This window comes from Kogia breviceps, chromosome 2 (assembly GCF_026419965.1).
Source record: "Kogia breviceps isolate mKogBre1 chromosome 2, mKogBre1 haplotype 1, whole genome shotgun sequence".
In the NCBI taxonomy this organism is placed as follows: Eukaryota; Metazoa; Chordata; class Mammalia; order Artiodactyla; family Physeteridae; genus Kogia; species Kogia breviceps.
The window spans coordinates 72941836-72955082 of NC_081311.1; the positions used below are offsets into that span (position 1 = coordinate 72941836).

Genomic DNA, 13247 nt, shown 5'->3' on the forward strand with positions numbered 1-13247 from the left:
GACATTTTCCCCAAACACATCCTTGCATTATTTACTTGGCCAGAAAATTTCATGTTAGTTGTGTTTTGTATATTTTATAATCTTAATTAGTTTGTAAATTTTTACATGAATGGACTAAGTTTAGTCTCAATTTCTGTACACTTTTTTTTTTTTTTTAATAGGCTCCTACTCTGTGGATACTCAGTAAATAGTTGTTGACTAAGACTTCCCTGGGGAGGTGATTCAACTCAGTGATTGTTTAGACACTAGGAATCAAAATGTCAGAATTCTACTCTAAATGGATACACTATCTTTGTTGCTTGACTAGTGAAGAATGCAGAGATTTAGATAGTCTTCCTTCAGTTCTCTTGCTTATATCCTTTAGCTCAGCGGTCCCCAACCTTTTTGGCACCACATACGAGTTTCGTGGAAGACAATTTTTCCACAGACCGCGGCGAGGCGGGGTGCGGGGGGGGGACGGCTGAGGCAGTAACGGAGTGATAGGGGTGAAGCTTCACTTGCTGGCCTGCGGCTCACCTCCTGCTGTGCGGCCTGGTTCCTAAGGGCTCCCCGGGGGTTGGGGACCCCTGCTTTAGCTGACACAGAATTTGTATAAAGCACCCCCCTCACCTTTGTCCCTCCAAAGGCCCGCAACTAACAAACCCAGGCTTATCCGATTGTAGTAAGTGAAGGATCCAGGCAGTAAATGTACAGCCAGTTTCCCTGATTTCCCTGTGTTTTGAACATGAACGAGGGAAGAATCATAGAAGAAGTTGAAAAGTTTATTCTGCCACGTCATGATTTTCTACTTTTCATTGCTTAACAAGAGGAATGTTGAGAAATAGAGCAGAAAGTAGGAACGGTGGGTAGGTAGCAGTTCCAAGTCAGCAGAAACAGGTTCGATCCCTGAGGCCATTCAGAATTCTGGCCACACCAGACTTACTGAGATGTAAGTAATTAAATAATGTGGAACCTCACAGTGGAAAAGTGGCTCAAGCAGGTAACCCACAGTTGGTAAAATACATTTTGCTCTTTGCAGGGTCACTCACACCCCTGTTCCCGGAGTGCTGGGACATGGGGACCCATCTCAAGCTTCCCTCATCCTCATCTCTTTCTGGGGGACTCTGGTGGTTTGAGGTGTAAGGGATGGAATATTAATTGCATGTAGACCCAAACCCCTTTTGTATGATAGGTAGAGAATGGAGGATATTTTAGCATACACATCTGTCCTTTTGGTTCAATATTTTAGCATCATTTCCTCAAACCAGAGCTAAATCCTCCCCCACACACCGCTGAAAATTAGCCCTTGGGACATATTTTTCCCTGTGCTTTATATTAATTTTAAGCCACTTACTCCCAAATACTAAAAATGTTAATATTAATTTGAATCCAAGTTCGAGTGAGGAAGTAATATGATTTATTACTAGCTTCTGGGCCCCTAAGGATGGGCTGGCTCTGCTTTCCATTTTCTCCTCCCCTATCCACTCGTCCCTGTCTTCCTACCCTGCACCTGTGTCTGTTCTATGCTCAACGAGGTCCATAGCAATCTTAGTAGTTGCCCATGGTAGCTGGTAGAACCTGGTTCCTTCCTGAATCAGAATGTATCTGACACTCTCCAAGAGAGCTTAAATGACACCTTCTGGTACGAATTCAGCTATGTTTAAATGGATGGAAGGCCTGCGGAGGGAGTTTCCACCTAGGTGTGAAGCCCCCCAGATACTGAGAAAACATCCCGAAGCCTCAGGCTTGGGATGGCGTGCAGCATGGCATGTGTAATGTGTTACCACGGTCAAGAGGCACAGAACGTTTCTGCAGCATAGACAGCAGCTTTGCTCTTAGTATTTCCTGAATATTCTGGAAGACTTGTAGTTGGTTGGTTGGTATATTCATGGGAGACCAATGAACAGTGGCCAATTGGGGATGGGGCTTTCTGTAATTAGCCCTTCGTTAGGAATCTTCAGTTGAAGATTGGCAATTTGCCCATCTTTTGGCTTATCGCATAAAACAACTAATCATGGAGAAGTGTAACCTGTGGTTTTTCTAGTAGTAGTAGGTCTCTTTTATTGTTTGAATCACTGAGTATTTTTTAAGAACCAGTAACCCGATCTTTTGTCACTCTGGGGACCCGCCTCCTCTGTTCTGCCCGATGCATTCAACACATGTGTTCTCCTGGGAGGCCCGGCAGCACCAGAGCAATTTACATTCGGCTTCCCAGCCTGCGAGGGGCAGCAAATCAGCCTCTGGGAAGGCTTCGGAGACTTGTCAGCAGTCTGTAGCTTATTTCTGTGTGTGTGAGGGTGTGTGTGTGTGTGTGTGTGTGTGTGTGTGTGTGTCTCTCTCTCTCTTTCTCTCTCTCAACATTTACAGGCTGGAATCACTGTGGAGGAACAAGCGACAGAGTCTTGTCAGGATTTTATCTCAGGGTAATGATTAGTTAAAAAATGAAAGGCAGGGATACTGATTTTCGTTAGAGGAAGAATTGACTGCTTGATGTAGAGAACCCCCAGTTTCTTCCTGAGGAAAGCTGAACAGGGCGACTGCAGCCCGTGGCTCTCTGACAGCAGCAGGGGCTGGGTTTCAGCAGCGGCTGCTGGCCTGGGGAGCACCCGTAAATGGACTTGGGGCTCAATGCTGTGACTCTTTGTCGTGGCTTTGGATGTGGGAATACCGGCGGTGATCTCCCGTCTTTTATAAACTCACCTGATTTAAAGGAAAGATGAGTGAAGAACCAAAGGAGAAAAATGCAAAACCTGCTCACAGGAAAAGGAAAGGGAAAAAGGTAAGAAATGAATAAGCAACATGTTCTCTTGTATTGTTCTCTGGCTCCGGGGAAGGGAGTGATCTTTAGGCTGCATTTTAAGAGATGGGATTTTAAGAAGCTGTTAGAATCAAAATGCTTTTGTTTTCCTGGTCTATTAATGGGTGTGTTCTGTGTTGCGGAAAAGCATCACAACTAGGATGCATGGCTAAAATATTTCAACAGTTAAATACAGTCATGTAGATTTCACTGATGTGGTGTGTTTTTCATAGTGATATTCGGGATTATTAAGTAAACACATGTCCTAATTATGTGGGTGGGTGGGTTTTTTTTCCCTTTAAATTTTCCAGAATGCTTGTTAATCAGCAGGGTACAATTACTAATGAATATTACTGTGGTATAGATGTTTAGCTTTAACACATATTTTAAGCAAACTGAGGGAAACCTGTAGTTATACTTTAAAATTGCAGCAGGGAGGTGAACTCCATTTTAATTATTTATCAGCTTATGGCTGACAAATCTCAGATTTGTAGTCGACTCTGCAGTGGTACAGCCGTGTGCCTAATTTGTCCATTATAATTTATAAAATCAGTTTTGTTTGACACATAAATTGAAGAATCTTCGAAATAGCAATAGGTGATTATTGTAAACCTGTAGATTCATTTTGGTTTTCTTGCATGTGTATATCTTGAAATGTTCTCCTAACTTTTTCATACATTTTGAAATGGGCGAAAGAGGTAATTCCCTAGGTCTGACATTTGCTTTTGATCCATTGTGGTTTATAAACTGGCTTCCATAGGGCGTGCCACAAATGGAAAAGACAGTTGTATATCTGTAACAAAGAAAAAGATATCCTTAAAATAGGATTCTAGTTCATAGCTGTTTAAGGAAAATTTGGATGATATTTTTTTAATCCATACTCAAAATCTTCAGATGTTATATTTTAATCATTAGGACTGTTATATATAATTGTGATTCGTTAAATGCTTCCTTGACCCAGTGTAATGTATGCTCAGCCAGTGGACACATAGAGCATGGTTGGTTAGAGTAGAGAAGATAAAGATTTCAACTACTCATTGAATTGTCAGGCATTTAAATTTTTTTAATAATCTCTTTATTATTTATGAAAAGTTTCATTTGAATACAGTGTTCTTAAAAGAGCTACTCTGTCAGCAGACTACTCTGAGGACACGTTCATGAACACGCCAACATTCTAGGGCAGTGGTTCGACATCCTGCAGATGGTGAAGCTGTTCAGGCTGACTTGAAGTCAGCCCTGACTCCCTGTGCATTGTCTCCGCGGGGACCGATGATGTTGCAAAGGTGCTGTTCTGATTTCCCAAGGGAGCAGGTCACAGCTGCCCAGCACATACAATTTGTTTAACGCGTGGCAGAGTGGTGCTGGTCTCCAGGAAAGGTGTCAGCTCTGCTCATGTTTATGAGATATGGCCTTAAGTGTCTGACAGGCCCCACCATGACTCTGAACACAGGGTGTCCAGGGAAGCCAGATAGACAGCATGAGGCCTGACAGTGCAGCCCAGATTAAAGCGAACAGTGGCTGGGTCAGTTGTAAATCATTGAGCTTTTATGTGACATCCTTTAACATGGGCATTTTTTTTTTTCTCTCTTCCTTGAAAATTGTCCAGCCATGTTCCATTTCTCTTCCTATCAGGTTATCCTACTCAGAGCACAATATCAAGTCAGTTGCTTTGAGTCCTTCCACACTCTGCCAGCTGCTGCCAGCTGCTGCCAGGGTCCTCTTTACGAAAACCTTCAACCTCACACTCTGCCCCACGACCTTCCAGTCCCCCTCCCACCTGCTCAGTGAAGTCCAAATTCCTTGACTGTGGAGCGTGAGGCCCTTCACAGTCTAACCTGCACCCACATCCTGGGCTTTTTTCCCCTTCACCATTGACTTCATTCATATCGGATTCCATCCAGACTGGAGTTCCTACCAGTCCTTGAATAAATCCATTTCTTCGGATGCTTGTCAGAAGCCTCAGAAGAAATGCATGGAGAAAACAAACATTTCTATGCCGGCCCCTTGATGAAATCCTACCCATCCTGGCAGGTCCAACCCAGATCCCACTCTCTTCTTGAAATCTGTCAATTCACCCTAGTTAGAAGTCAGTCAGTCTTATGGACTGACACAGCACCGGGTCCTTTCAGGACAGCTGACACATTCTACTTCTTTTTCAAGTTATCATGTACCTGCTCTGTTCCCTGCCTCACATTGAGCCCACTGATATTTGCCTCACAAGGCACTCAGCATGCTCCTTGTATGCACTTGACACTTAATAAATGTCTCATTGAGCTGTCCCTACCATTTGCTGACCAGAGTTCACCAAGAATTTTCAGTGGGAGAGCAGATGCATATCAGATAGGAGATATCTTTTAAATGAATAGGCCTTTTCTTCTCATATTTTCTGGATAAAGGATGCAACATTTTTTGTCCTTAAATAAACACACACACGTGTATGTGTGTGTGTGTGAGAGAGAGAGAGAGAATTCCATTTCCTCCTAAACCAAATATTTCTCAAGGTCTCTGGGTGTTTCAGATGACCTACACTGTAGCACTGGTGGGTGTGGTCAAATGAAAGCCTTTCAGGTGGGAAATATATGGAACCTGCCAAATTTTTTGGCAAGCTCCCCAAGTATTTAAAATTTTTCCTAGTTATTTATGGAGTTATTTTCATATAAAGTTTAATGTGGAATCCTTTTTGTATAGGAATATATCTCAAAATGGCCTTAAAAATTATATGTTTGTGTTGAGTGTTTTCAAAGCAGATTACATGCTTAGGGCATTTGGGTATAATGTTTCTCATGAGACCTGTTTAATATTGGAGTCAGCAAGATAAATGTGATGGAATCATTGTATTATTCCTTTGTTAGCACATACTGAGTATTTTGGATTCTGCTCAGAGATATAAGGATTGAAATTGATGTTAGGAAATGTTTTTTCTAATAATTTCTGTATTTAGTTCTGGAATGTGAAGAGGATGTGTGCGTGTGTGTGTGTCTGTATGTTCCCCCATCTCATAGCTGTTTCTCTCTCTTTATGCTGGTTACAGGAGAAGAAGCATTTACTGCAAGTCAGGGGACCTGAGTTTTAATCTAGTCCTGCTTCTAACTTAGTATCTTGTCTGGATAAAACAATCAGACTCTTTACTTATAAAATAAGGTTCTTATACCTGGCATAGCTGTCAGGGATATTATGAAAGTAAAATAAAAATAGTAAGACTGTATTTTCCAAAGAGGTTTTAAAATGATAACATCTAAATTCGAAGTGGTTATCATTGTGGAATTTCAAACTTGCTGTAGAGTGGCTGATTCTATAGTAGAAATGACATATGAGGACATATTGTCCCATCTGATATTATACTGCCAGAGGTGCTTAGTTTAACTAGCCACCAAAGAGTAAGTGTAAAAGTAGCATGTAATGATTTTATTTATTTACCATCTGCATTAGCCAGCTAAGGCTGCCATAACAAAATGCCATAGACTGGGTGGCTTAAGCAACAGAAATTTATTCTCTAACAGTTCCGGAGAGTGGCAGTCCGAGATCCAATGCCAGCATGATTGGGTTCTGGTGAGGGCTCTTCCTGCCTTGTAGATGGCTGCCTTCTTGCTCACATAGCCTTTCCTTGGTGTGTGCAAGTGAAGGTCTCTCCCTGCTTCTTCTTCTAAGGCCACCACTCCTGTTGGATTAGGCCTCACCCTTATGACCTCATTTAAATTTAACTACCCCCTAAAAGCCCTGTCTCCACATACAGACACATTGGAGATTAGGGCTTCAGCATGTGAATTAAGGGCATGGGGGAGATGCAATTCCAATCCATAGGAGCATCCAAAGAAGGTTCCAAAGAAGTCTAGGTTCCCAACTTAAATATGCTTAATAAAAAATATGACAGTGATTGAAGCTCTTTCAAGTAATTTAGTTATTCAGCAGATGCTATATGGTAGATAGCCTGAGACTCATTACTAGACTGGAGCCAACTATAGTATACCAACCAATCCCTGCAGAAAGTATAGGGTACCAAATAAAGGTGAGTTCAGGTTCCACTGGTGGCAGAAAGGAGGGAGTGGTGAATCCATTTGAGGATGAAATCAGGAAAAGATAGATAGAAGAAGCCATGCTTGAATTGATGTTTAAAAGATATCTGTTTTTCCAGTGTTCCCCACAGGGTCAGAGGCTTCCAGATAGAGAGTGTGGGATAAAAGAGAAAGATTTGAAGTAGCCGGATATACTTAGGGATGTAAACATTAGTACAGTGATGTGTTTTAGCAAGATATGGGAATGGAGAAAAAGGCAAGGACCATCTCAAGGAATTTAAGCTAAAGACCTCTATTTTTTTTTTTGTCCTGGTATTTAACAAAAGTCTTTAAGCAGATGAATTATCAAAGTAAGATTTGTTTCTTAGAAAAGCATCCCTAGTATTTGGTAGAAATGCTAGGTCTGTATTTTACACCGTCATTCCATCTAGTAGGAATATATGTCATTATGTCATATAGTTTCATTGCCAATGACTACTGCGGAATTGGTCCGTTGAGTGTTATATTCAGTGATTTTTTTTCAGTGTTAGGTTGAAGAAAAATACTTATTTAGACCCTACGAGGTAATGAGTGCAATGAGTTTGCTTGTTTTCTAGGGTACTTCAGTAAAGGGATTTTCATCGTTTTAGTTCAGTTGCCTTTTTCATCTTCAGAAACCAAAATAACTTGCTCTATGTAAATTTGTTTTTATAGTTTTTTTTTTTCTTCTGAGGGTAGACATCACAATGTTCTCTCTTTCTCTTTTCTGTCACATCCTTGCCTTATGTGTGAGAGCTGTACTTGTTTCTTCTGTGATGTAGTTTAAACTATCTAAATGTGTACTCATTTTTTGAGGGACAGTCAAGGGAATGTTCATTTCTGATTTTCATTCAGTATTCCTAATGCTTCTGGATTTTCATTGTTAAATTTTTCTTTGATTCCAAGGTCTCTAATGAGGGTGCCTTCAATACCTAGTTCCCTCTTTAGAGTGATGGTGTTCTGTCATACCAAGAGCATATGGCAGTTGTGTTGACCTGTAATTTTTATTTGTGTATTTGGACATTGTTCATTTGCTCACAGCTGCTCTACAAGTAGATATCCCCTCGAAGTCTTTTATTGGTTATTGGGATGAATTATGTAAGTTATGGTTCGCTGAGCATGATCACGTGTCCAATGCAGTGTAACTTCTGAGGGGCTAATGACACACTCCCCCTTAAGTGGCTTTTATATCTTTTACCATTTCACTATATGCATCCATGTCAAAATGTTTTTTTCTCTTGATCTTTTATAGTTAGAAATTTAAAAAAATTTTTTTAAGCTTTTTTTTTAATGTGGACCATTTTTTTGAAGTCTTTATTGAATTTCTTACAATATTGCTTCTGCTTTATGTTTTGGTTTTTTGGCCCCGAGCCATGTGGGAGCTTAGCTCCCTGACTAGAGATTGAACTTGCAGCCCCTGCATTGGAAGGCAAAGTCTTAACCCCTGGACTGCCAGCGAAATCCCAGAAATTTTTAAATGTTTTTTATTCTCTTAATAGTCTTCCTCTCAGTTGTTATTCCTTCCATCACAAATGCTATCAACTTTTTAGTTCATAGGCACTTCCAATGTTTAAATGTCTATGAAGCAGAAATGTTGGCTCTTCCGATAATTCATTTGTAATGGTATTTTCTTGAACTTAGCATTGGAGTTTGCTCCTTTCGGTGCACATATTTCCATGTTGTCTTTGTATAAGGTTTTTGTGCATTTGGAACTTTCTTTCTGTACGGGGAGAATGAATGGATTCAGAGAACCTGGGAAATAACTTCTTGATTTCAGAATTTCATGAAATAATAGACTTTCTTTATAATACCACCTTTAAAAAGTCAACTATAGTGAGGTAGGTTTACCTGGAGATTTTTTTTTTCAAATTTTTTGTTAAAGCTTGGTATAAATTTCTTTTATGTATAGCAGCAGCCTTGGGGCCTGGGCTTGGAGCATGGCTTTTAAAACAAGGGTCTGATATTCCACAGGTTTATAATCTCTTCGCCATAATTTCAAAATCCAAACCAAAAACCTAAAAATTTCTTCCTAACTTCTTTGGCGGCAAAATCTGACCTAACCCGAACTCATTTCGCAACAAAACCTGTACTGACCTTATGTGAAGCTATTTATAGTCTTTATTTATCCTCCTTAGCGTGAAGTGAATATTCATATGTTTTGCTGCAGAAGTAGAAATTCTGTGCTTATGGGATGCTATCCCGAGATGCTGCTGGGGGTGTCCATAGTATTGATATATACCTTTCTGAAATCTGAAAAGTTCTGCATTCCAAAGTGTTTCTGGCTGCAAGGAGTCCAGATATATAAATCTGTATAGACTTCTGAGCTGGACTAGGGGCGAGCCAGTAGGACTAAAGGTTAGTTTGGAGTGAAGGAGAGGGGGCTTTTTTGTCCTTAATAAATTCCAGATAGAATGGAGCTCTGTAATGCTGGGCATTGTATGTATCAAAGGTCCCTAATGCAGTTTTCAGTCTTGTAGGAAAAATTATTTCCAGGAGCATTGTAACAGATACTGGCTTGCTTGGTAATAAATCTGAACATTTGGACAGGGGGGTTTGAAGATGTTTATAAAGCCTGGTTTTCTCTTTCTTTCTTCTTCCTTTCTTGCTTCCTTGCTTGTAGTGAATTGTGGCTTGTCAATTAGAAGGAAAAAGAAAAGGTCCTAATGTATTGTTTATATTGTTTAGGAAATTCTTAATTTTTTATTGTTCATGACCATTTGATGAGGTCATAAAAAATAACTCCAGTATATATTTTCTGAAAGAAAAGAATCTAGACTTTGGGGAAAATATTGTTTGAATTGTTGTGACTGCTCGCCAAGAAAATACTGTTAATCATATGAAGGATAATTAATTTCCTACAGTGAGCACATAAAATGACTTTCTCTTGCATCCATCTTAAATAAAAATTCCCATTTATGGGCATATTTTTTACACAACTTAATTTTTAAAGTTTTCATTCTATTTTTCCTCTCTGTCTCACATAATTGTAAATACAAAGCAACTTATTACATGGCTATGTTAATAGCTTAAAAGCTAGAAGTTTCTCTCAACTCCCTATTCCTCTATTAATTTTGTAACTCTCTTCTTTGGATTCTGTTGGTCCTTCCACCACCTGGGAAGTAGTAGGAACAAAGCAGATTTAAAACATACTGTCATAAGACCTCTCTTCAGTGTTTTAGAGATACCAGTGGGTATACTGGCTTTCACAGTATCGTTAAGAAAAATAAATCTCTAACTCATTTATGCAGTTTTAATGCTTAAGTAGAGTTTAGAGTGGGAAACTAAATTTGTCTACAGAGACAGAACTTTCATCCTTCACTCCCAGCTCACTTATCTTTTGATTACATGTTCCACAGCACATGAGAAATGTTGGTCTGGCATTTGTGCCGTGTGTGTATTTTAAAATACAGTATAACCATGCCAAGCTATTGAATAGATCTAGTTCTTCATTTTAGTTCTGTCTCAATATCATACCATTTATTCTTTCAACAAGTATTTTTTGAGCACTTACTATTCTAGTGCAAGGGATTCATCAGGGAACAAGACAGACAATAAACAGACAAAATGGGTAACTAGCAATAAGTCAATAGAAAAATTCCACCTGAGGCTGCTGTGCTGGAGGAAGATTCAGAGAAGGGGCAACTCTTATAGCCAGGGTGGCAGAGAAGGTGACCCTGAGCTGTGAGCTCACTCACCACAGGGATTTGGTCAGCTGTGCAAAGATGACATTTTAGGCAGAGGAACTGTTTGGGAAAAGGGCCCCTGTGGTGTTTGGGTTCCGAGGAAAGAACATCACTTTAATGGACTTTCCCGGTGGCCCTGAACTTTAAAGATCTCTACACACAGCTCTTAAATGTTTATTTTTGTTTGTTTGTTTTCCCTCCTGGAATTCAGTTAATGTTTTATGAGTTTTAAGGCTAAGGGATAATATTTTAGGGAGTCAGCTGGGGATTTCTGGTATCTGAGCAGCGTAGCACCCGGTGAACTTGTGAAAAGGATGAACTTTTATTCCGCTTTTCACTTTCCCTTCAGTGCTACCCATTGTTAACGATTGTGACGTAACTACAATGAGGAACTTAAAAACTTCTTGCAGAAACCCACATCTCTTAAGCCTCCAATTAACAATTACTTTCCCCCTTGGTACACAGTCTACTGGATAAATTAGAAATACAAATACAGGCAAACATCAGAAACTGAATTTAGTAACCCTTGATATGATGTTTGTGTACAATAATTTTGCAAGTTGCATGTATGTAGCCTATGAAATATACATTGCCTTAGAATATAGGCTCTACGATATTTATGTCATATTTACTGTCAGCATTCTGTGGGTACTTAGTGAAAAATTAAGCAATAATTGTAGCAAACCAAGCAAATTCCTGACACAAAGCTTCATCTCTAGATAATTTATCCGGAACACTGTATAATTTCTCTTTGTTATTTTCATGATACTGGCTTATTTAGTCTTTACATGCAGTGATTTCATCACTAGATAATTTACCTTGGCATTTTACAGAAATGAAAAGGCTCTCTGGAACATTATCATGTTATCGTCAATGATGGTTTCACTGTTTTTCAATCTAGTTCACTTTAACATAGAAGGAACGTTAAAGATACATACAGAAGTTGAACCATTATGGTCTGATTATTAATGAAAAAGATCTTGTGTGTAATTATAGGTAATTAAGGGAAACATGTACTCAAGTAAATATATGAATAACTTCAAAGTTTCTTTTTAAAAGCAAACGCAACTGCAGTTACTATTTTATGGATTCCCACCCCCCTGCCGCTGCAGAGATGTTTATCAGAAATTTAATGGATTGCCTCCTACTATACATGTGGGGTTATTTCACTCAATCTGTTGTTTTGGACAAATAGAGAAGCACAGGAAACAGCTTGGTCTCAGATATTCGAAGTTCCCTGTTCTTACCCATTAAGCAGGGCTCATCTTCCTCATCGGTTCTTTATGTCTTAAAATTAGAAAAAAATGTAGAGAGCATTTATGAAATTAGAATAGTAATGATAGGTTCCAGGATTCCTGCCTTTAAAAAAAAATTTGCTAATAAGTCTTTTGATAAATTCAGTTATGTGAGTGTGCTTAAAATAGGTGCTAGCAACTTGCTTCAGCACATTCGTGCTTGAGAAGTTTTCACTGTCTTTCACAGAATTTTGTAATTTTAGGGGATCTCTAGAACAAAGCTCTAAAAATGAAGGTCCTCCATACTACTGAAGTATAAAAATTACAAAATATTTTAATTGCTTAAATTAATAAGTTTTCTCTCAGCAGTTTACCTGATAGAAAATGTTTTTAGCACTAATCCTTTATCTCTATAAAAGGTCTTTTGGGGTAAACTTTAGGCATTCTGTTACAATACTTCATGTAATTGATAAACATGCCAATTGTAGCTTTCTCTTTAGAAAGTAGATATACTAATGTAGATGAATTAAACTAATGTGTCAACATTTGCCTTTTATCTTCTACCTTTAAAGCTTTTCTGTAATCTTTAAAGTGGAGGTTCTCCTAAAAATATTATGATCATGGGCTTATTATGGTTCTAGTAAGATACTCTTCCTGGTGAACTGGTGAGAGCAGAGAACAGAATCATATACACTTGAGCATGAATTTGTGTCCCACCATTTAATAGCTATTTAAAGTTAGTCAAATTACTTAAATTTTCCTTGTTTCCTAGTGTATAAAATGGGGAGACTTCGCTTACCTAGAGGTTTAATGTGAGGATGGAAATAGTATATGTCAAGTGTTTGGTACAACTCTTGGCCGAAAGTAGGCATACAGCATGGAGTAGCTGTTGTAGTAATTAGTGTTAGAAGCATTGCTAGTATGAGATTAGTTTTGGTACTGCTTATTACCTATGAATAAAATCAAAATTTGAGGGATATAATTATAGTTCATCATCTCCTTGAATCAGAATTTTTATGTCTAATTTTAATATGACATGCTCTCCTTTCTCTTTACAAATCAGAATAGCTTGTTTTGTGATGGTAAAATTAGTGTGTCATGTTGATTTCCTCCTCTTTAATAAGAAAATTAGAAATTTATCTTCCAAACATCATGAGCTTTTAAAACAAGTATCTTTTGACTTGTTTTAGAAAATTACATATTTAGTCTATCTCTAGTAAAATTTTGATTTAGGAACAGATTTGTGGAACATACTGCCTTACAATCCTAAAAATGGTCAGAGATAGTTTATGATATCTTTGTGTAATGTTAACTTCTGATGGTACATGCCAGATAGGATTTGGGTTATTAACATTCGTATTATATTAACATGGTAGTGTATATTTCACGCTTGTGTTTGTGCTCTAAAAATCCTCCCACCCTGTATTTTACTTAACCATTTAGGATGAGGAAACGGGGTGGTATGGAAGAAAGAACAACACTTTGTGGATTTTCTTCTTGGCTCTGGTGTAACGGCAGCAAG

At 38.7% G+C, this 13247-nt stretch overlaps 1 protein-coding gene across 2 annotated transcripts in view; it reads left to right on the forward strand.

Annotated features, from left to right (window-relative positions):
- The first annotated feature begins 2173 nt into the window (after nucleotides 1-2173).
- Nucleotides 2174-13247, forward strand: part of ANK3 (ankyrin 3) — a 518594-nt gene continuing 507520 nt past the window's right edge. Inside the window, exon 1 of one of the 2 annotated variants that reach the window (XM_067025566.1) lies at nucleotides 2174-2758. In XM_067025566.1, the coding sequence (XP_066881667.1) occupies nucleotides 2696-2758 (63 nt within the window). In that variant the 5' untranslated portion in view covers nucleotides 2174-2695. The remainder of the gene's footprint in view (nucleotides 2759-13247) is intronic. The other variant, XM_067025563.1, reaches the window with a different exon arrangement.